At 37.4% G+C, this 21401-nt stretch overlaps 2 protein-coding genes across 2 annotated transcripts in view; both read right to left on the bottom strand.

Annotated features, from left to right (window-relative positions):
* LOC126810108 (uncharacterized) overlaps positions 1–4623 on the bottom strand; it is a 43114-nt gene extending 38491 nt beyond the window's left edge. Inside the window, exon 1 of the mRNA XM_050535087.2 lies at positions 4365–4623. The gene's annotated coding sequence lies outside the window, so the exon portion shown is untranslated. The remainder of the gene's footprint in view (positions 1–4364) is intronic.
* A 5036-nt stretch (positions 4624–9659) lies between these two features.
* Positions 9660–19430, bottom strand: LOC126812453 (QRFP-like peptide receptor). The gene is made up of 7 exons (XM_056098409.1): positions 19061–19430; positions 17167–17351; positions 14897–15145; positions 13644–13736; positions 12607–12772; positions 10738–10800; positions 9660–9804 (listed from the first exon to the last, which is right to left on the bottom strand). The coding sequence occupies exons 1-7, from the start codon at positions 19428–19430 to the stop codon at positions 9740–9742; spliced, it is 1191 nt and encodes a 396-aa protein (XP_055954384.1). The 3' UTR covers positions 9660–9739.
* Positions 19431–21401: the final 1971 nt, after the last annotated feature.

Raw genomic sequence — 21401 nt, 5'->3', positions numbered from 1 at the left:
CATAACAAAGATCTCTCTCTCCCTCTCTCTCTCTCTCTCCCTCTCTCTCTCTCTCTCTCTCTCTCTCTCTGATAAAATATAATCTAAGAATTTATTTGTTCAGTTAAAATTCAAGTTTTCTGTATATAATTAATTGGAACATTCTCGACATTCCATTGTGGTTAAACGTGACTGACGATTATAAATATGAACAGGACACGCTTTAAAAATAAAATGATGTTTGATGTCCTACTGTTCTTCTAACCGGGCTAATGAAAAAGGGCATACACCATGCCATGGGGTGTGCTATCGATGGAATGGGGGTTTGATGCCCTACTGTTCTTTACCATTCGGGCTAATGAAAAAGGGCATACACCATGCCATGGGGTGTGCTATCAGTTTAATGGAGGTTTGATGCCCTACTGTTCTTTACCAATCGGGCTAATGAAAAGGGGCATACACCATGCCATGGGGTGTGCTATCAGTGGAATGGAGGTTTGATGCCCTACTGTTCTTTACTAATCGGGCTAATGAAAAGGGGCATACACCATGCCATGCGGTGTGCTATCGGTGAAATGGGGATTTGACGTCCTACTGTTCTGCACCGAGTTGGCTATGAGGAACATTTTCTCCAGGTCACCGGTGTTTCCGCATAGGGTTTAATGCCCTTCTGTTCTGTACCGACTGGGTAGTGGGCTATGAGGAATATTTTTAAGGGTCACCGTTGTTTCCGTATGGGTTTTAACGTCCTACTGTTCCTCACCGACTGGGATAAAGACAGCGAACGTCCTCCATGCAGTTTGCTGTGGGAAACAGTTTCATTGGTCACCGGAGTTTCCGCATAGGGTTTAACGTCCTGCTGTTCTGCTCCAGTCGGGATATTGAAAACTTATTGATAAAGTTCATAGCCCATATCATGTAATGTGCTGTGAGGACAATTTTGCCCAGACAGCGGCGTTAAGGTCCCTTGTATGCCCGTATCAGTGTGTACACGGGGCCTCGATTTGTCGTCCCATCCGAACGATTAGACACTGTCCCTTGCCAGGGACTCTGTCCTTCTCAGTTGGTAGGGAAACAATCGAGGAGCTTTTCACTTTTCTACATCAACTGGGATAATCAAAACGGATTGAAAACCGACATACCCCATACCATGTAATGTGCCATGGGGAACTTTTTTCCCCGAACAGCGGAGTTACCGCCTACTCTTGTCTATTTCCAACTGCTTAGTGTTCCTTTACGTGCGTCCCACCGTGTACACGGGCCCTCGGATATTCGTCCCATCCGAACGAATAGAATCTGTCCCTTGCCAGACACCCTGTCAGGGAAACAGTTGAAACAACCGAGGAGCCTTCCACGACCCACACCATGGTGAAACCCATGACACGCTGGTCAGTAAACCATCGCCTTAATCCCTAAACCGTCAAATAAATATCTTTGAATACAGTAAGACTTGTGTTCTTTAAATGGCATTTAGTAACTGGATAGAGTAACAACAAAGACAAATTATACTTATGGAAAACAGCTACTAGTGTATTTAAGGCGACGTTTCGTAGAGTATTCTCTCAACATTATCAGAGGGAGAGAATGCGGCGGGGTGTTAACGTCCACTCGACACAAACTAGGTCATTTCGGGACTAACATATGGTTTAATTTTATTTCAATAATGTTCATTTACAATTTCGTGTGTTCAACTGCTATAGTTATTTACGAGCCTCGCCTTCTTTAGTTATGGTTTAAATTTCGCAACATAACAATAACGATATTCAAATGATGTCATCGTATACTTTAGGTGCTCAATTGTGTTTTAGTATTTTTAATGTTTATTTATTTTTAGTCTTTTTTAAACCTAGTTGGGTTACGTTTTATGAGTATGGTTAATTATTTTTTAGTCGTGTTCAATTACGTGTGTGTGTATATGGGCGTGTGTGTTCAATTTTAACCGTTTGGTAGTCTCTGTTTGATTGTGTTCAATTCTTTTAGCGTTTTAGTAAACCATCCTTTCGTGATTGTGTGCTGTTACGTTTGTGTGAATGTTAGTCCTTTATTAACCCTTGTGTGATCGTGTTGAATTGTGTGTGAATGTTTGGTCCTTAAGTAATCTTTGTCCGTTTGTGTTCACGTAATTGTTTTGTGTGTCTAATTAAAAGTTTGTGTGTGGGTGTTCGCTATCAAGCATTGGGTATTCCATGATTGCTTGCGTTCAATTCTGTTTTGTCTGTGTTCAATTTTAACCATTTATTTACCCTTTTTTGATTGCATTCGGTTACTCTTTTTTGTGTGTTCAATTTACCCCCCATTTTGGAATCATTGTTTGATTGAGGACAATTGCCTTTATTGTATGTATTCAATTTTAGACATTTAGTAATCCTTGTTTGATTGTGTTCAATTACTTTTGTTGTGTGTTTTTTATGTCAACCATTATTAAACTTTTTTGGGATTACATTTAAACATACGTTATGACGTCACATTAATAATGACGTCATTGTATTAATCATATTAAACATACGTTAGGCAAGACCTAAATCTGCCTATTGCAGGTCTTTCTTTAGGCCTGAAATATTATCTAAATTATTATTTAGACATTAATTAACTTATCCAGACCATAATCAACTCTTGATTGCATCGGATTTCTACGATATTAAATAGATTACAACAGTTCAGCCATATTTTGATTTAAGCTAAAAATGCAGGAGCGAGACATAGCTTCGAACAACCAGTACGGTGGTTGAAATTATTGCACACGTCTTGTCAAACCTTCAAAGGCTAATATCTTAGTTCGCAATAGAGTAATTTGAATGAAATTTTCAAATTATTCATTTTACATTATCTATTTTCGAACTATTATAACAAGAATGGCTAGCTCTTTATCTAAATCTTACATAATGTATCTTTAACCATTTATTAACCACTTTTTGGTTACATACAATTACTTTTTTGTGTGCTCAATTCAGTTTTTGTGGGTGTTCGATTCTAGATATTTAGTAATCCTTGTTTGATTGTGTAACCCTTTTTTGATTACGTTCAGTGACGTGTTTCTTGTGTTTATTCAAGTTAGCTATTTATTAATATTAAATTGATTGTGTTCAATTACGGGGTTTGTAAAGCCTATTTGATTTTTTTCAATTCTTGTGTTCGATCTTAGTCAATGGGTTATCCCATTGTGTTCGTGTTCAGGCCTCGAGTTCACAAAGAATCCTCAGACTGAAGTTAAGAATTTACTCAACTTTCAATCACTGTTGATGAGAGGGGGATCACGTGGCTAAGTGGGTAAGACGCTAGCGCGCTAGCCTGGAGGTCGGGTGATCGATCCCTGCATTGGCCGAGAAAGTTCATCCAGATTTTCCGGCGTGGTTCTCCCTTGTCAGTGATGCAGGACGGAGGGGCTGACATGGAAAGCTGTCTAGTCGTTCGGATGGGACGAAAAACCGAGGTCCCGTGTACACATTGGCGTGCACGTAAAAGATCCCTTGGCAGTTGGAATTCGATATAAGAGTAGGCCGTAGTGCCGCTGTCCGGGCAAAATTTCCCTCATAGCACACTGTATGGCGTATGCCCGTCTTCATTAGCCCAGGTTAGGCGCAGAACAGTAGGACGTTAAACTCCATTTCATTTCATTTCATTTCATTTTATTGATGTATTGGATACATTAAAACAACAAAGTGCTATATAATTAAGGGCTATATTTTAGTTAAAATAAGGAGACAAATTTTGAATAAATTCTTAACAGATAAACAGAGAACAGATGTTATGAGCAACAATCACTAATTTTATTCTAATAACACAACGTTTCGACATTTATCCTTTTATCGGTATCAAACACAATGAAATTTAATAAACTTGTGTTCAGATATTCTTGTTTCTCTGTGTTCAAAATTAGGTTTTAGTAATCTTTGTTTGATTTCATTACTTGTTCATTTCATTACTTTTGTAGATGTATTCAATTTTAGTCTGTTAGTTATCGCATTTTGTTATGTTTTTTAACCATTAGTAAAATATCGGTTAAATCACGACCTAGATCATAAATCTTTAAATCGTATACGGAACTTGAGAAAAAACTAAAATAACAAAGCAAATATTCATGCACAGAAACTGGATTGGGCAACAAATAGAAGCCTATGTATCATCTCTCGATCCATAAAAACCCCATACAAGTATATATACATACAATTGAAAAAATATGAAACAAAAACAAAGCAAATGTTCATTCACAGAAACGCGATTGGGCAACAAATAGAAGTCTATATATCAACTCTCCATAAATAAAAAACATACAAGTATATACAAATATAGAAACAATACGACGCATGTAAATCTTGATATTTTATACCTAGCTTCTACCCTTAGTTTCTACCTGTAGCTATAAATACTGATAATAAAATACTCACCTTAAGTTATAGATACTATCGATTAATATCGAAAGTCACAATCTTTCATCCCTTAGATATGTCCAGGTAAATATCCAACAGCCAGGTGAAAATATCCTCAAAATCTTTTTACTGTTTTAAATGCTAGTCTTGTTATATTCACACGTAAGGGGAGTCGTAAACGAAATGTAACCCTGTTAAGTGGGCTACACGAAATAAAGTTGAATAGGCTAAGAACCGACCAGACAGTGAAGCGTGACCTGGTATTCAGGTATCGAGACACGCCTATAGGTGTATATACAGGTAGATAGTTTTATATAGGTGTGTTCGCTTTATGCCTGGTTTACCTTTTATTATACTCGTCCACGGAGCCTTTCAAGCCCTAATTACACGACACGACTGCTTACCTGTATTCATGCCAGTATTTCAGTCAGTACGGCTTAACGTAAGCTACCACCTAGGGTGATATCGCAAGTGTATATACTTGTAGATAGTTTTATATAGGTGTGGGTTCGCTTTATGCTTGGTTTATAGTTAATATTATACATAGTTTTAAAAAGGTATGTTCGTGTATACCTGGCACTAAGTTCACAAAGCATTCTCAGACTTAAGTTATGAATTTAATCAACTTTCAATCACTGTTTATGAGAAATATCTTTTATCCAGAATAACAAAACTTTGCACATAGTTTCTTATTCATGTATTTGATACAAAAAAACAACAAAGGTTTTATGAAGGGCTATATTGCAATTAAAATAAGGCGAACAATTTTGAATAAATTCTTAACTGAATAGATGAACAGAATGCTTTGTGAATTCGGGGCCTGGCTTACCCCTTTTTTATACTTGTCCAAGGAACTTTTCAAGCCCTGATTACACGACACAACTGCTCGCCTGTAGTCATAGGTAAACAGGTAATAACAGGCAAGTAAATATTTTTATAATTGGTGCCCTACCCCATACGTTAACCCACATTGATCAGCAGTAAATATTCCCTAGGCCGCTATAATCACTGATAAGGATGACATCAATGCGACTTAATGAGTCTCAAATATTAACTTTTTTCCACCGACAAATTAAATTCTAAAACATTTTTTTGATGTATTAGAAAAATAAATAAAATGACTAAAAGGCAGCATTCTGCCCGAAGCAGTACGTCTTATGTAAACAATGCACGCGCCATTCAGCCAATGATTGACGCCGCGTGCTGTGACGGCACGTGTTAAAGGCAGTCATCTTTTACAGAGATATTAGAAGACTCGTAATTCTTTGTGAAACAGATTTACTTTAACCACTACCAGTGGTTACTACATCAATACTCAAGCCCCGGTTACACTAAATATATGTACTGGCACGGAACAGCGTCTAATCGTTCGGATTATTTATGTAGCAAAAACTATACCGTGCCCGTTATTTCCAAATTTGGGCGATTTTTGTGATTTTCTCGGTGTTTGTCTGTGGATTTAATCCGAAAGAGAAAATGAAAATGTAATGGGGTTTAACGTCCAACTGCTCTGTTCCGACTGGGATAATGAAGACGGGCATACGCCATACAGTGTGCTATGTGGAAAATTTTGCCCGGGCAGCGGCACTACGGCCTACTTTTATATCGAATTCCAAATGCCAAGGGATCTTTTACGTGCACGCCAATATATACATGGGTCCTCGGTTTTTCGTCCCATCAGAACAACTAGACAGCTGTCCACGCCAGGCCCTCCTTCCTGCACCACTGACAAGATGAAAACACGCCGGAAAATCCCGATGAACTTTCTCGACAAATACAGGGATCGAACACGCGACCCCCAGCGTCTTACCCACTTAGCCACCGTGGCTCCCTAATCGAAAACAATTTGTGCAATAGGTGTAATATTATATACATTAAACCAAATATATTTGCACACATATCAGGTGACAATGTGTAATATGTAAATTGACAAAGCGGGTTATTAAAGAACGACTTTAGTATCTATAAATATATCGTGTTTATTGGGGTTTATGAGAGACATTTAACATAATATATTATGCAAGCGTTAAGTATGGTTTAATGGTCGAGAGGCGAGACATTAAGTAATATATTGATACAGCAAGATGCGTTAGCCGAATGTTGTTTCAATATATTACGCAATGTCTTTAGCTCGTGACCATACACTGGTTACCTCTAATAAAAACAGTAGTGCATTTCCGGAGTTTTGTATTGTTTCTGAATTTCCCTTATTTTTTTTGAAGAGTATAAAATAAAAAATAGTCTGTTGCAGTGTTTTCATTTTCAAGTTGTCAGTTTATACTCCTTTCCACGTTTCGACGGTGGAAAATCTCAGACATGGTTATATTTTTGATTGTATCTGAGCAGATATTTCATAACTGTGACTTTGTCTGTAAGTATGGTGAATTTGGTGAGAGATCAAAGATATTGTTGGAATAGAATTACCCTGACAATCTATATATAAACTACACTGAATAATAAAAATGATGACCCAACGTTAAAAACAAAAGAATATATCTGCGCATATTGGGAGATTATAGTATTCAAAAACAATTCAGAGCAACGAGGGGTACGGGAAGTGTTCTCGGGGGTGACTGTAAAATGGACGGACAATGTATGGTCGACAATTTTTTCAGAGGGGGAGGGGGACGAAACTTTTTGCAGCCCGTCCCATCGGTTACGGGCCTGAAACAATAAGTGTCCATTTAATTCACGTCTTTATCGTAGTATAAAAATCTGGTGTTGTGACACTAGCTTGCGACTTATTGCATGTTGTGATCTATAGATCTCGTAGTGTGACGTGTGACTCTAACTGAAACCATGTTATAAAGATCTTGTGGTGTGACGCTGGCTTAAATCCGGTCATATCGTGATATAAAGCTCTTGCGGTGTGATACTAGCTTACGTCTTAGTATGTCATATAAATCGTGATATAAAGATCGCATGGTGTGACCCTGGCTTAAATCCGGTTATATCGAGGTATAAAGATCTTGTGATGTGAACCTGGCTTAAATCAGGTTATATTGTGATATAAAGATCTCGAGAGTTAATCAATAGAACTGTAGACCATTCAACACTGGGCTTGGTTTCATTCATGTCCTCAACTCGCTATACAACTCTATAGAATAGTAAACAATGAACAACGACGAGAGAAAACTCGCCTGACCATGTCTCGCTAGAAAATCATGTTCTATCAAGTAGACAATAACTGTTTAAAGGACGCAATCGCCGCTGTCACATGTAACCGAAATGAAAATGAAAAGAAAAGGGACTTAACATCCTGCTCTGCTCCTAACCTGGGCCAATGAAGGCGGTCATACGCCATACAGTGTGCTATGAGAGAAATTTTGACCGAATAGTGCCGCTATGGCCTATTCTGATATCGAATTCTAAGCGCCAATGGATCTTTTACGTGCACGCCAATGTGTACTTGGGCCCTCGGTTTTTCGTCTCATCCGAATGACTAGACATCTATCCTTGTCATTACTTCCGTAGTGCACCACTGACAAGGGGAAACCCGAATTGGACATAATAAAATAAACTGTAGATCGGGTGAAATTTATTATGTCGATTAGTTTTAGTTGACAGGAGTTTTCTTAGGGCGAGATAAAAATATTTCCGTGTTGTGATATTAACGATGTTAGGATAGTATGAACGATAGTGGGATATTAACGATGTGGAGGAATTGGTAGTGGTGAGATAAACCCTGTTTCATTTCATTTCAGATTTTAAACGTTCATGCGATTAATAATAGCGCTATGTTCCATTTAAGGGGAGATAACTCCTCCCAGTCTTATTCCATCAGGAGTCAGACTAGTAATCCTCTCCTCCGATGATCGCATAGAGCACATATTGATAAAATAATTGGAGAAAGTATTTGCTACGACTGGACAAAATGATCTTTAGGCTATGACGGCATTTAAGTATATGATCACCCAAATTAATGCAGTAGAACTTCTGGAGGTTTTTAATTTTAAAAAAGAAATGATATGAAACATTTCCGACAAACACCAGGATCGAACCCAGGACTTCCTGTTTAGTGCGCCTGCGCTTTATTCACTTCACACTTAAATTAGTAGACATCTTTAAACTCATCTATACGAATATTTGTGACTGTCCTTTATTTGTTTGTCTGTCTGTTCAGGGTTGTTGGCTGCTCTAGGGATTTCCTCCGGGGGTTGAAATTTGGAGAGAGAGAGAAAAATAGAGAGAGAGAGAGAGAGAGAGGGGGGGGAGAGAGAGAGAGTAACGTCCACTCGACACAAAGTATGTCATTTCGGGACAAACATATGGAGAGAGAGAGAGAGAGAGAGAGAGAGAGATGGCGTAACATCATGTGACTTCATCCGGGCAACTGTCAATGGTACAGATGCTGGTACGTTGCTCTGGATAATATTTATATTTCTAAACAAACACATTTGTTTTAAAGTTGCCCGGATGAGGTCGCTCGGACCACGGAGTAACATAGGCCTGGACTACCACTTGCGGTTTCGGAGATATGGGAGCATGACCCTTGTGAATGTTTTAGGCCATGATTCGGTTAAATTTCGGCCCCGGGTATCCTTCCAGTGTAACATAAACCAGACCATCTAAACAAAACAAATTTAAAATTTTATTTTAATCAAATTAATAAACAACAACAATTGGAAAAAATGAATATTCAGACAAAAAAAAATAGATTTCATTTTAATTGAAACAAAGGCCTCGCTAAACGTGTCAAAGGAATTCCTAAAACGGCGGGGAAAACGTGGAATAAAGACACCGATAAAACTAACAACTTATATAATATGCTGTGTTCCAATCGTATACTTACGACAATAAGTTTTAAATATGTAAAAAGAGAATAACATTGGTGACGCGTCACTACTCACGCAATCTGATTCAAATATATATTTCGTTTCGTATTTATATACTTTCGATGGTCTACACTACATGGATATGCGACCGGTGGTAGCGATAGGTCGCGTCAGAGGTCATACGAGGGGCTTTTGACCCTATAACGTCAGACATTTGATGTTGATGTTTCTAGTGGGTTAACCACAGTTCCGTGCAACTCACGCCAAAAACTCGCCGTAACAAGCCGCTTCATTGGCTAATCCCTCACATCATCCAGCATTCGGGTTATATAACAACTTTTCCAGATCCTAGTGTAGTAAAGACAAGTAAATCAAAAATTTTAACTATAAAAAACGAAACGAAATAGGATCTGTGTTTTAATCAGATTGCTTAAGTTGCAAAATCATAATTATCGTTAATACATGTTTTGAACGCAGTATTATAATGTATAAGATAAATAGTCGGGTTGGAGTGGGCCAAATCAAGATTCCGGTTCATTGACATTGTCAATATAGTTAAATAACATTATCCATACTCCATAGAACATCGTCAATAGATAAACCTGGTTCACGATGATGTCAAGCATCAGGTGTGTACAGAGTATTGACCGTTGTTGGTTTCGTTCCCGTTCTTCCATTCGTCACTGAAGAAAAGGAATAGCATAGTTGGTAAAATAGATACAATAAAAGCATTCCAGAAAATTAAAAGGTTGTATCTTGCCTAGATATTGTATATGGCCTACATATTGTATATGGCCTATATACTGTATATAGCCTAGATATTGTATATGGCCTACATATTGTATATGGCCTAGATATTGTATATAGCCCTACATATTGTATATAGCCTAGATATTGTATATAGCCCTACATATTGTATATAGCCCTAGATATTGTATATAGCCTAGATATTGTATATGGCCTACATATTGTATATGGCCTACATATTGTATATAGTCTAGATATAGCCTAGATATGATACATAGCCAACATATTGTACGTGACCTAGATATTGTATATAGCCTATATGCAATAAATTAATGTATACCAATTTGGGATTCATCTTGTCATTCGGTTTAAATTTTAGCACATTTTAAAATAATTAATTTAACCAAGATTCTAACTGGTTTCAGTGCTATATTTGCCGCGAACCGAATTAATTTAACCAAGTTTCTAACTGGTTTCAGTGATATATTTGCCGCGAACCGAATTAATGGACCCGTTTTAAATCCGAATGAATCCAAGCCAGGAGGTTATATAGTATTTGAATTTTGAATTTTTTTTTCTTAATTAAATGTTAAATAATCAATTTGAATGCATATTAGCGTGGATTGAAAGAACCCGTGAGTTCATGTGCTATGCCCTGTTTGTTAGAATATCCTGTACTACCAGGATAACCGGCTTCGACCAGGGCCCAAAATTCGCACAGGACCAAAGTCGCCCTGGACCCAATTTTGTCCGGGGCCCAAATTCGATGTCCTGAAACCTTCAGAGGGTCATGGTGGTTAATTTGATGGGGTGGAGCGCGGCGACGAAGCGTGATATCTTTGAATTTATTTATATAGATATCGACCTACCTGTAAGTGGAACATCGTTTTCACTGAAACCTGTCGGTCCTCTGTGGGTTGTATTGTTGCCTACTATAGAAAATAATAATAATATAAAAAAAATAGAACCACACATATTGTTGCCCACTACAGAAAATATATATAAAAAAGAACCAAACATAGAAAGGAGATATTGTTGTAGTCTGTTTGGAGGGATTTGACGCAACGGTTAGAGGGTATGATTGGTGATTAAGAGGTTGCAGGTACCCTACATCTAATCTTGGGGCTACTTTCATGTTTCCGGTCTAAAAATGGCGGAGCCCATGAAGACGCCTGTGATAAGAGTTTTATCTCAAGAAATCTTATTAAAACACAGATCCTATTTCGTTTGGTTTTTATAGTTCAAAATTTCGTTTTACTTGTCTTTACTAAACTGGGATCTGGAAGAGTTCTGGCGTGTTCTGAATGGTGTGAGGAATTAACCATTCAAACGGTCTGTTACGGCGAGCTTTAGGCGTGTTTTGCACGGAACTGTGGGCAATCCACTAGTAACATCAATGCTGATTGGTTAATCAAATGTCTGACGTCGTAGGTCAAAAGACTCTCGTATGACCTCTGACGCGACCTATCGCTACAACCGGTCAGTTCTTCATGTAGTGTAGGCCATCAAAAGTATAAAAATACGAAACGAAATATAGATCTGTATTTTAATCAGGTTTTATCTCAAGAAACTGTATATTGTTTGGGTTTTTTTTGGTTTTTTTTCAAGTTTATCCGATTTTCGTTAAACAAGGACAACTTTGCAATGAAAATTCTACACACTCTTCGAACGGCGCAATTTTGAGAACTTCTTTCTAAAAACGGCAAGTTTTCCTAATAAGTAAACCGGTATCACTGTCATACAGCTGATGTTAGATCTAGGGTACCAGAATCTGCCGAGGTTTGCCGAATGACATTTCAACATAGTCTCTAACTCAACATTTTCAATAATATTCGAAATTAAAAACGCAAATTAGAATTTAATATTGGTCCATTTAAATCCATATTGATGTTGTTATTGTTGCTGTGTTAATGTGGAATCTTAATATCCAATATTTAAGACACAATGAACGTTTTACAATATGGAACATGAGTCGTGTACCATATCGTTTCTGGCGCAAAATCAATGAACAAAGAGAAAAAAATATATCCTAAATTACAATGCGGCAATAAATAGTAATGGCTGATTTACAACTGATAAAATAATAATAGATAAACGTTTAGAAGGGACGAAGCAGGCGTAAACGACTTGTTCAGTTTGGACCGTTCATGTATTTACCCGAACATAACTGATTAGAAATTACTTTTTTAAAAAAAAAAGAATATAAATCATTTTATATACACCCATATTACATTAAAGATACATTATGTACGATTTAGATAAAGAACTGACCATTCTTGCTATAATAGCTCAAAAATAGATAATGTAAAATGAAAATATTGAAAATTTCATTCAGATTACTTCATTCTGAGCCAAGTTATCACTGTTTGTAGATTGGACACGATGTGTGCATTGTGGTAACCAGGGCATTGGTATATTCGAGACTTAGCCTCGCTTTCCCATTTTCAATTTAAACTTTTAAATGGCGAACCGTTCTAATCTAGTTAAAATCTCGAGTAGCCAATGCCACCGAGAGTTGATTATGGTCTTGTTTTGTTAATAAATGTCTAATTAATAGTTTATATAAAATTTCGGACCTAAAGAAAGACATACAATAGGCAGATTTAGCTCTTGCATAATGTATTTTAATACATGTTTTAAGACCCAGTTATGGTTATAAAATTAGAGTCATATGCCCTTTAATCTGAAATTGGGCCAAACAACGGAGATAAATGGTTATTGAATTAATAGAAACTTACTTGGTTTGATGACGTTTTTACGTCGTATCAAAAGACATCTGAAAGCTTCAGAAAATCCCTTTCTAAAATTCTCGTTAAATCCACCATATAAAATAGGGTTCATAGCGCTGTTAAAATAGGCGATATATAGAGCCATGTACTTTAAGGGTTGAACATAATCAGGAGGCTGAAATATAAACAAACGCCCCAAATCTAATGCTAGGTTCCCACTATCACGATTCGTACTATGGGGTTTCGATCCCCCGGCTGTACGTGACAAGGGGTAGGGTCGCCTGTCCAACCTCGTGGGTTTTCTCCGGGTCCTCTGGTTTACTCCCACTGCTGAAGACCACTAAGCACAAGCGAATTATTAAAATAAAAAAATGAACCATGTGTTAGTCCCGAAACGACCTAGTTTGTGTCGAGTGGATGTTAAACCCCATTTCTCTCTCTCTCTCTCTCCGGTTTTAAATGACAATATTGGTGCCATCCATTATCACATATGTGATAGAACTAGTTAAACACGTTCCAAATATAATTTTAACACAGAGATCATTGTTATGATAGATGTGTAATGAAGACTTCAAGAAACGGAAGTGACGAAAGCAAAAGGAAAAGACAAGTTATCCTTCTATATAACTGACTGAACTGACAAGTGTTAACAGATACACGGGTGAATTTCTGCTCACTAATAATTCCTTCGAAGACCAAAAGTTGTTATATGAGACTCTGAGAGGATATCCTACGATTCAAAAAAGTCATTGAATGTCACAAGATAATTTGTAGTTGACTAGATAACCGGATGTGGACACTTTGCTTGACACGGCATATACTGGATATGGGCGCGGCCTGCCTGTGTTTTTGTTACCATAAAACCCGTCATGGCATTTTTTATTCAGCCCATCGCCCTTTTTTGCTTATCTACAGGTCCCAACCAACCAGGCATTGCCTAATTTACGACATGGTCAGCCCACCAATTGCTTGAATGGACGTATTAAAACACGAATCTGATTTAAAGGCAAACACAAATAAATTGATAAAAAATGTCTTACCCTAACTTTAGCTCTGAAGAGATCCCACAATAGTATAACTTGTTGCGGTGTCCAGCAAACGATAAATACCACGAGAACAGCTACCAACATCTTGATCACCTGTAAAAACCATAAATAATCCTACCTAAACACAACCCATACAGTTAGCGCACATTGAAGTGAGCATATTAATATACCCATTAATTACAAGATTAAGAATCAGAATAAAATTATGTCGTGAATTCCGCTCCATAATATATTGCTTATTAATTATCATCCGTGTAATTAAACACGTCTCTAACGTTATTAAAAGACAGTACGGCATCATAATTAGCACAAATATAAATGAATCTTTGCATATATTAGAAGCATGTCTAAATCTACAACTAAAACCACAATAATTGGATTTTTAATCTATTTTATTGGGTGATCTGTGTGAGCGTACAATGCAGTGAGAGAGAGAGAGAGAAATGGGATTTAACGTCCACTCGACACAAACTAGGGACTAACATATGGTTTAATTTTATATCAATAATTTGCTTGCGCGTAGGGGTCTTTAGCAGTGGGAGTAAACCGGAGGGCCCGGAGAAAACCCACGAGGTTGGACAGGCGACCCTACTCCTTGTCACGTACAACCGGGGATTCGATACAGCGCGCACGTGCTAACCATTCGGCCATTGCAGTGAGCAACTCCACGAAGAATGTATTCGCTGTATTGGAATTACAGAATTAGTTTAATCCTAAGTTGTATAACCTGGCCATTGTCTTAAAATGAAATACGTAAGTCCAGTAAGTCCAGTTTGACCACTGATCGGCGATTTTGTCAAGATCGATCGTGTCCGTCATTAAGGCGTTCCTGTTTCATTACCGAACGCATAACAGTTTTTACTAATTAGAGCTTTGAAAACCTGGCGCGTATTGTGATATCGAATCAAGGCAATCATATGTATACACAGACATATTCATACACATATTAAGTATTTGGGATTTTCCCTTCTATTTTCTCATTTTTTTGTTTTAGTCCTCATAAATAATTTTGCGACCGACTATTTTATTTTCCTGTGGTAAACTTCTCTCTGGGAACCGGGATTGACATTAGAGCAGAGATCCTCAAACCTTTTAAGTCGTAGCACAATTGAATTCCTAGAATTAATTGTAGGCGCACTATATACAAATTTCCGATAAATATTATATATTTTAGGGAAATATACAAAAGAAATGCCAAACAGTAGGGCGTTAAACCCCATTTCATTTCTATTTCGTTCTATATTTATACCTACCTTTCGCTTTGCTCGTTCTTGAGCCGACGCTGTAGCTGATATGACCGCTCCCGGTGCCTTTCTGATGAGCAGTTTGACTGATATGACCGTATAGGCCACTATCATAATCAGTATAGGCAGGAAATACATGACAGTAGCCTCGATCACATAGTAGATAATTTTACCAGGTTCGTATGACGTACATTTCTCATCTTTATAATATTTATCCCAGACTTCTTCACACCACACTTCATGACGATCCTTCCAAATCTAAATACAAAAAAAACTACTACTCATTTCTTTCTGATTTGCCGAGAAAGTTCATCCGGATTTTCCGACGTGGTTTCTCCTTGTCAGTGGTTTAGAACGGAGGGCCTGACAAGGACAGCTGTCTAGTCCTTCGGATGAGACGAAAATGAGGTCCCGTGTATACATTGGAATGCACGTAAAAGATCCCTTGGCAGTTGGAATTCGATATAAGAGTAGGCGATAGTGCCGCTGCCCGGGCAAAATTTCCCTCATAGCACACTGTATGGCGTATGCCCGTCTTCATTAGCCCAGTATAAGTGCAGAACAGTAGGACGTTAAACCCCATTTCATTTCATTTCATTTCTTTCTGATTTGATGTTAGTTTGAGGGAGGGAGAGAAAGAGATAAATGTTTTTTAACGTCCACTCGACACAAGCTAGGTTTTTTCGGGACTAACATATGGTTCAATTTCATTTCAATAATTCGCTTGCCCGTAGGGGTCTTTGGCAATGGGATGAAACCGGAGGACCTGGAGAAAACCCATGAGGTTGGACAGGCCACCCTAATCCTTGTCACGCAAAACCGGGGAATCGAAACCAGCACAGTTGACATAAATGACATACCTTTTGATGCAACGCGCATCCCCCTCCACCCTGATATCAAAGGACAACATAAGAATATATTTTGGTTACAATCCACGTATCGGTTGTTAATGCCGTTACAAACACACAAAAAAACGAAAGTACAATCCTACACAATATGTTTTCTTTTTGATATGAAAGGACCGTTCTAACATTATATTTGGTTGCAATCCACGCTTCAAAATAATATTAATCGGTTTTCAATACTGGTACACGAAATCAAAAACCCAACCCCTACCTATTACCCTTTCATTTTGATATTAAAGGGCCACGAGAGATTTTGTTCATAAATTATATTAGGCTGAAATCCACACTGTCAAATTATATTAAACGGTTTTCAATGCGGGAATATATAAACGAAAACAAACCCTACCCACGTCCTTATCTTCTTGATATATAAAAATGCCGAGGTATCATAAGGTTTGTCATTGAGTCAACTAGCGTGGTTTCGATTTCCCGGCTGTACGTAACAAGGAGTAGGGTCCCCTGTCCAACCCCGTGGGTTTTCTCCGTGTCTTCCGGTTTTCTCCCACTGCTAAAGACCCCTACGCGCATGCGAATTATTGAAATAAAAATTTAACCATATGTTAGTCCCGAAATTACTTAGTTTGTGTCGAGTGGACGTTAAACCCCATCTCACTCTCCCTCCCTCTCTCTCTCTCTCTCTCTCAATTTCTATTTGATTGAAATAAATTCACAATGCCCAGTCTAAACGGCTGTCGATTTGTATCCGAACTCATAACCAGAATATCCGAGGCTGTTCCCATAAGAACGTTGGGTATTTCCAAACCGGACTATCGCTTGATGGTGTTGCGGCTGTGGGGATTCACAGGGAAAGATTAACAGATTGCTAATGCACGTAAAATACCCTTTAGCATATATAATTTTAATGGCGAACGGGTGTACAGTAACGTAATTACAGCCATCTTGGAATTGTCCAAAATCGGAATCCGTCAATCCATGCACACTTGTCAAAGGAACTGACATGCTAAGTGTCATGGCGGCGATCGTACTTTCATTTACAGAGCTTAGTCTTTATCGAAATTCGTTACCACCAAGACGAACAAGCTGAGAAAAAGTTCCTGGTTTAAAAGGAAGGCGGGGACACCCTTTTCCGTAAAATTCCTCCTGTAGCATTGCCAGTGTAACGCTAGATACGGTCAGCGATCCCAAATTAAAAATACCTCAGTGGTCCGCAGTTTAGTAGCAAGTATAATCCTGTGTGCGTGTGGGGGGGGGGGGTCGAAACTTTAAATGCTTGTTCTTTGGCCGATTGTACATTGATTTCGAGTTTTGATATGACTTTACAATTCCAAGATGGCTGCTATGACGTCATTCTTAGCTCCTGGTCCGTACGGCGAGACTTGTTATGAATATAAAATGATTTAAAGAAAACTTGACCTGTTCATGTTGATGTCTTACGGCCAGATGAGGTGCCGCTACGGCTATCGCTGCCAACCAATCAACTATCACTATACCACCTGTTACCCATGGTGACCATTTTGCCTTGAACGGAAATACTATAGCCATGAACCTTTCTACAGATATCACGGTCAAGGTCAGAACACTGGAGGTCAGGGCCAACACTTGAAATATATAAAATTAATTATTTTTTTTAAGAGCACATATTAAAGTTACATTATGGGAGATTCGATAACGAGTTGGCAGTTCTCACTATAACTGTTAAAATCTAGATAATGAAAATTTCATTCAAATTGATCCACTATGAACCGAGAACTAAGCGATTGAAATTTCCGCCTAGCCTCGATCATCATTACTAAAGTCAGTACGATAAACAGCATAGTCTCGATTATCCATTTAATCGTTAAATCGTGAAGGAAAGTTATGCAGTAAATCGGCCCATAATCCACTAAAGATCGCAGGCTAGCGATGCCATCTAGAGTTGATTATGGTCTGGATCGGTTAATTAATGTCTAATTAATAATTTAGATAACATTTCAGGCCCAAAGAAAGACCTGCACTAGACAAATTTAGCTCTTGCATAACATATATGTTTAATACATATTAATACTGTTTTGAATTACCTTGAAATTTACACTCTAAATTTTAGACTAAATAAATAATGGCTTCTCTGTGTGTATATAAAAATAACTTAAACCCCGTGAAGAATGGACTAAACAGATACGACCGACTGTCGTTCATAATAATATTTATTTCTTATTATACGCATTATATCGTAAAAACAATCTCAATGTGTAGTACATGTAAACATATAATGACATAAAAAAAAAACATAAAAAAAATATATGAAATAAAAACATAAAAAAACATATAATATGTGTAGTACATGAAAACATATAATGACATAAAAAAAAACATAAAAAAAAATATAATATGAAATAAAAACATTAAAAAAACATATAATATGAAATAAAAACATATAATATGAAATAAAAACATATAATATGAAATAAAAACATATAATAACATATAATACGACATAAAAACATATAATATGACATAAAAACATATAATATGACATAAAAACATATAATAACACGACATAAAAACATATAATTTGACATAAATATGAAATAAAAACATATAATATGAAATAAAACATATAATATGAAATAAAAACATATAATAACATATAATACGACATAAAAACATATAATATGACATAAAAATATATAATAACACGACATAAAAACATATAATATGACATAAAACATATAATACGGCATAAAAAAATGTAATACAGTTCAATTTGCACTGTTCGCATATTTCTTCGAATATAATTGAATAGACATTAAAATATAAAAATTGAAAATGTAATGTAAATCAGTTTATATACATTCATATAACATTAATAAGCGCTTTTTGATCCCTTATAGATTACAAAGAAAGAGATCTAGCTCCTTTAAAGATACATTAGTTAAGAGTTTAAGAAAGAGTTGGTCATTCTTGCTATTATAATTCAAAAATAGATGATGATAAAAGAAAATATTGAAAATTTCATTCAAATTACTTCATTCTCAGCCAAGTTATCATTGTGTAGTTTTGACAAGATGCGTGCACGCTTTCCCATTTTTAAATTAAATTTTTAAATGGCGAACCGTTTTAATCTAGTTAAAATCTCGAGTATCCGATGCCATCGAGGGTCTATTATGGTCTTGTTTTGTTAATAAATGTCTAATTAATAGTTTAGAAAACATTTCAGGCCTAAAGAAAGACCTGCAATAGGCCGATTTAGCTCTTGCATAGTGTATGTTTAAGTTTGAAAGATTTTCAACTATTGTTTTTTTTCAATTAATTTGCATAAAGTAATTACCTTGTATAAATGTATTAACTTTACAAACAATATCTCCAAATATCCACTCTGACGTCATCTGATTGCCAACATGGACCCACATACAGAACACGCCCACCATCAAATCCGAGACAGCCAAGTTCAATATTAGAACGTTGGTCGTGGTGCGCATTTTCTTGTTAAGATATATAATCAACAAAACCAGGGAATTACCAACAATATCCAACACAAACGCTACTAAATAAAAAAATACTTTAAAAAATATCGCCAACGTTGAGGTCGGTTCCGGAATAACGGGGGCGTTAACGTTTTTAGTGAAGTCCGGATGAAGGGAAACCTTGGAAACCGGATCACCAGGAACACATGTCGTGGGAAAAGCCGGGAAATTCATATTTATATATAATTACTGACAGGCACATACAAATGAAAAACAACGAGCCGCTATTTTTTTTTCAGAAACATGTACTTTTAGATGTATATTAAATCCAACAAATGCCAAACATTATACACTAGAACATAAACACCACGAGTTCACATTTTAAAAGTAAATTCAAAATTCAATTCAAATATCAGAATGAATTGAGACATGTTAGCTTTGCGACCATTATCACGCTAGCACAACTCGCTTCACTGACGCGTTAAGAGTGTTGGTACCATCCTTGGCGACTTTTATAATGTGACGTCATCTGATGCCTGCAGGTATAGTCTGTTAATATCATTTGTTGGAGGCTAGTTGACATTACCATAGGTAGAAACTAATTAGTATTACAGGTAATATTAATTAACCTGTCAGGTAAAACAATTAGAATGGGTTACTGAATGTTACTGAATAAATATAATTAAATATAAAGTATCATAGCTTCGGGCATAACCAAATATAATAATATTATCTATGAACATTTTAGGAACACCTGATTAGAAATGAAATGAAATGGGGTTTAACGTCCTTCGGTTCTATGTCAACTGGGCTAATCAAGACGGGTATACGTCATTCACTGTGCTACGGCTACGGCGTACTCTAATTTCGAATTGCAAAAAACCCTCTGTTACGTTAAGCAGTCTGGGCTTAGAAATGAAATGGAGAGAGAGAGAGAAATGGGGTTTAACGTCCACTTGACACAAACTAGGTCATTTCGGGACTAACATATGGTTTGATTTTATTTCAATAATTCGCTTGCGCGTAGGGGTCTTTAGCAGTGGGAGGACCCGGAGAAAACCCACGAGATTGGACAGGCGACCCTACTCCTTGCCACGTACAACCGGGGATTCGAAACCACGCCAGTTGACTCAATGACAGGCCTTGTGATAAAGCGCGCACGTGCTAACCATTCGGCCATCCAACCCCCGAAATGAAATGGGGTTTAACGTCGTACTGTTCTGCTCCGAACTGGGCTAATGAAGACAGGCATACGCCATACAGTGTGCTATGAGGGAAATTTTGCCCGGGCAGCGGCACTATCGCCTACTCTTATATCGAATTCCAACTGCCAGGGGATCTTTTACGTGCACGCCAATGTGTATACGGGACCTCGGTTTTTCGTCCCATCCGAACGACCAGACAGCTGTCCTTGTCAGACCCTCCGTCCTGCATCACTGACAAGGGGGAAGCACGCCGGAAAATCTGGATGAACTTTCTCGGCCAATGCAGGGATCGAACACCCGACCTCCAGGATAGCGAGCCAGCGTCGTACCCACTTAGCCACGTGATCCCCTGTCAGAAAGTGTGCTATGAGGGAAATTTTGCCCGGGCAGCAGCACTAGCGCCTACTCTTATATCGAATTCCAACTGCCAAGGGATCTTTTACGTGCATTCTAATGTATACACGGGACCTCGGTTTTTCGTCTCATCCGAAGGACTAGAACGCTGTCCTTGTCAAGCCCTCCGTTCTGCACCACTGACAAGGGGAAACCACGTTGGAAAATCCTTATGAACTTTCTCTGCCAATGCAGGGATCGAACACCCAACCTCCAGGCTAGCGAGCCAGCGTCTTAACCACCGTGGCTCCCCATCTCCATAATGATATTTTACATAATCCTTATAAGACATATAGAAATAGATTATACTAAAATTAACACACTTAATGCATATACTACTTCTGAATTTTATTAACATGCTACGCTTCAATACACGTATTATATGTACAGGTATCGTTATCAAGCAAATGATGATTAGTTATCAAAAATCTGATGCAATATATAGATAAACACTTTGGAATCCATTTAGCAGATAAAAATATAACAACAAATTAATTAACAAGAGGAAAGATGTAATATATAGATAACAAGTAGAAACCATTTTAGCAGATCAAAGATGTAATGGCCGCAGAACCAGAATCTTGTGGTGTCATAGTCACTCGGAAAT

The sequence above is a fragment of the Patella vulgata genome, chromosome 2 (assembly GCF_932274485.2).
Source record: "Patella vulgata chromosome 2, xgPatVulg1.2, whole genome shotgun sequence".
NCBI classification, from domain to species: Eukaryota; Metazoa; Mollusca; class Gastropoda; family Patellidae; genus Patella; species Patella vulgata.
Note: the sequence above shows the minus strand (reverse complement) of the source record. Positions and strands in the feature narration are given on the sequence as shown.

Coding starts and splice junctions, on each gene's coding strand:
- LOC126812453 (XM_056098409.1), bottom strand. CDS start 19,430: ATGAATTTCCCGGCTTTTCCCACGACATGTGTTCCTGGTGATCCGGTT. Junction 13,737..14,896: donor AAGAACGAGCAAAGCGAAAG/GTAGGTATAAAT, acceptor TGGTTTTTACAG/GTGATCAAGATGTTGGTAGC. Junction 9,805..10,737: donor AAACGATGTTCCACTTACAG/GTAGGTCGATAT, acceptor CCTTTTCTTCAG/TGACGAATGGAAGAACGGGA.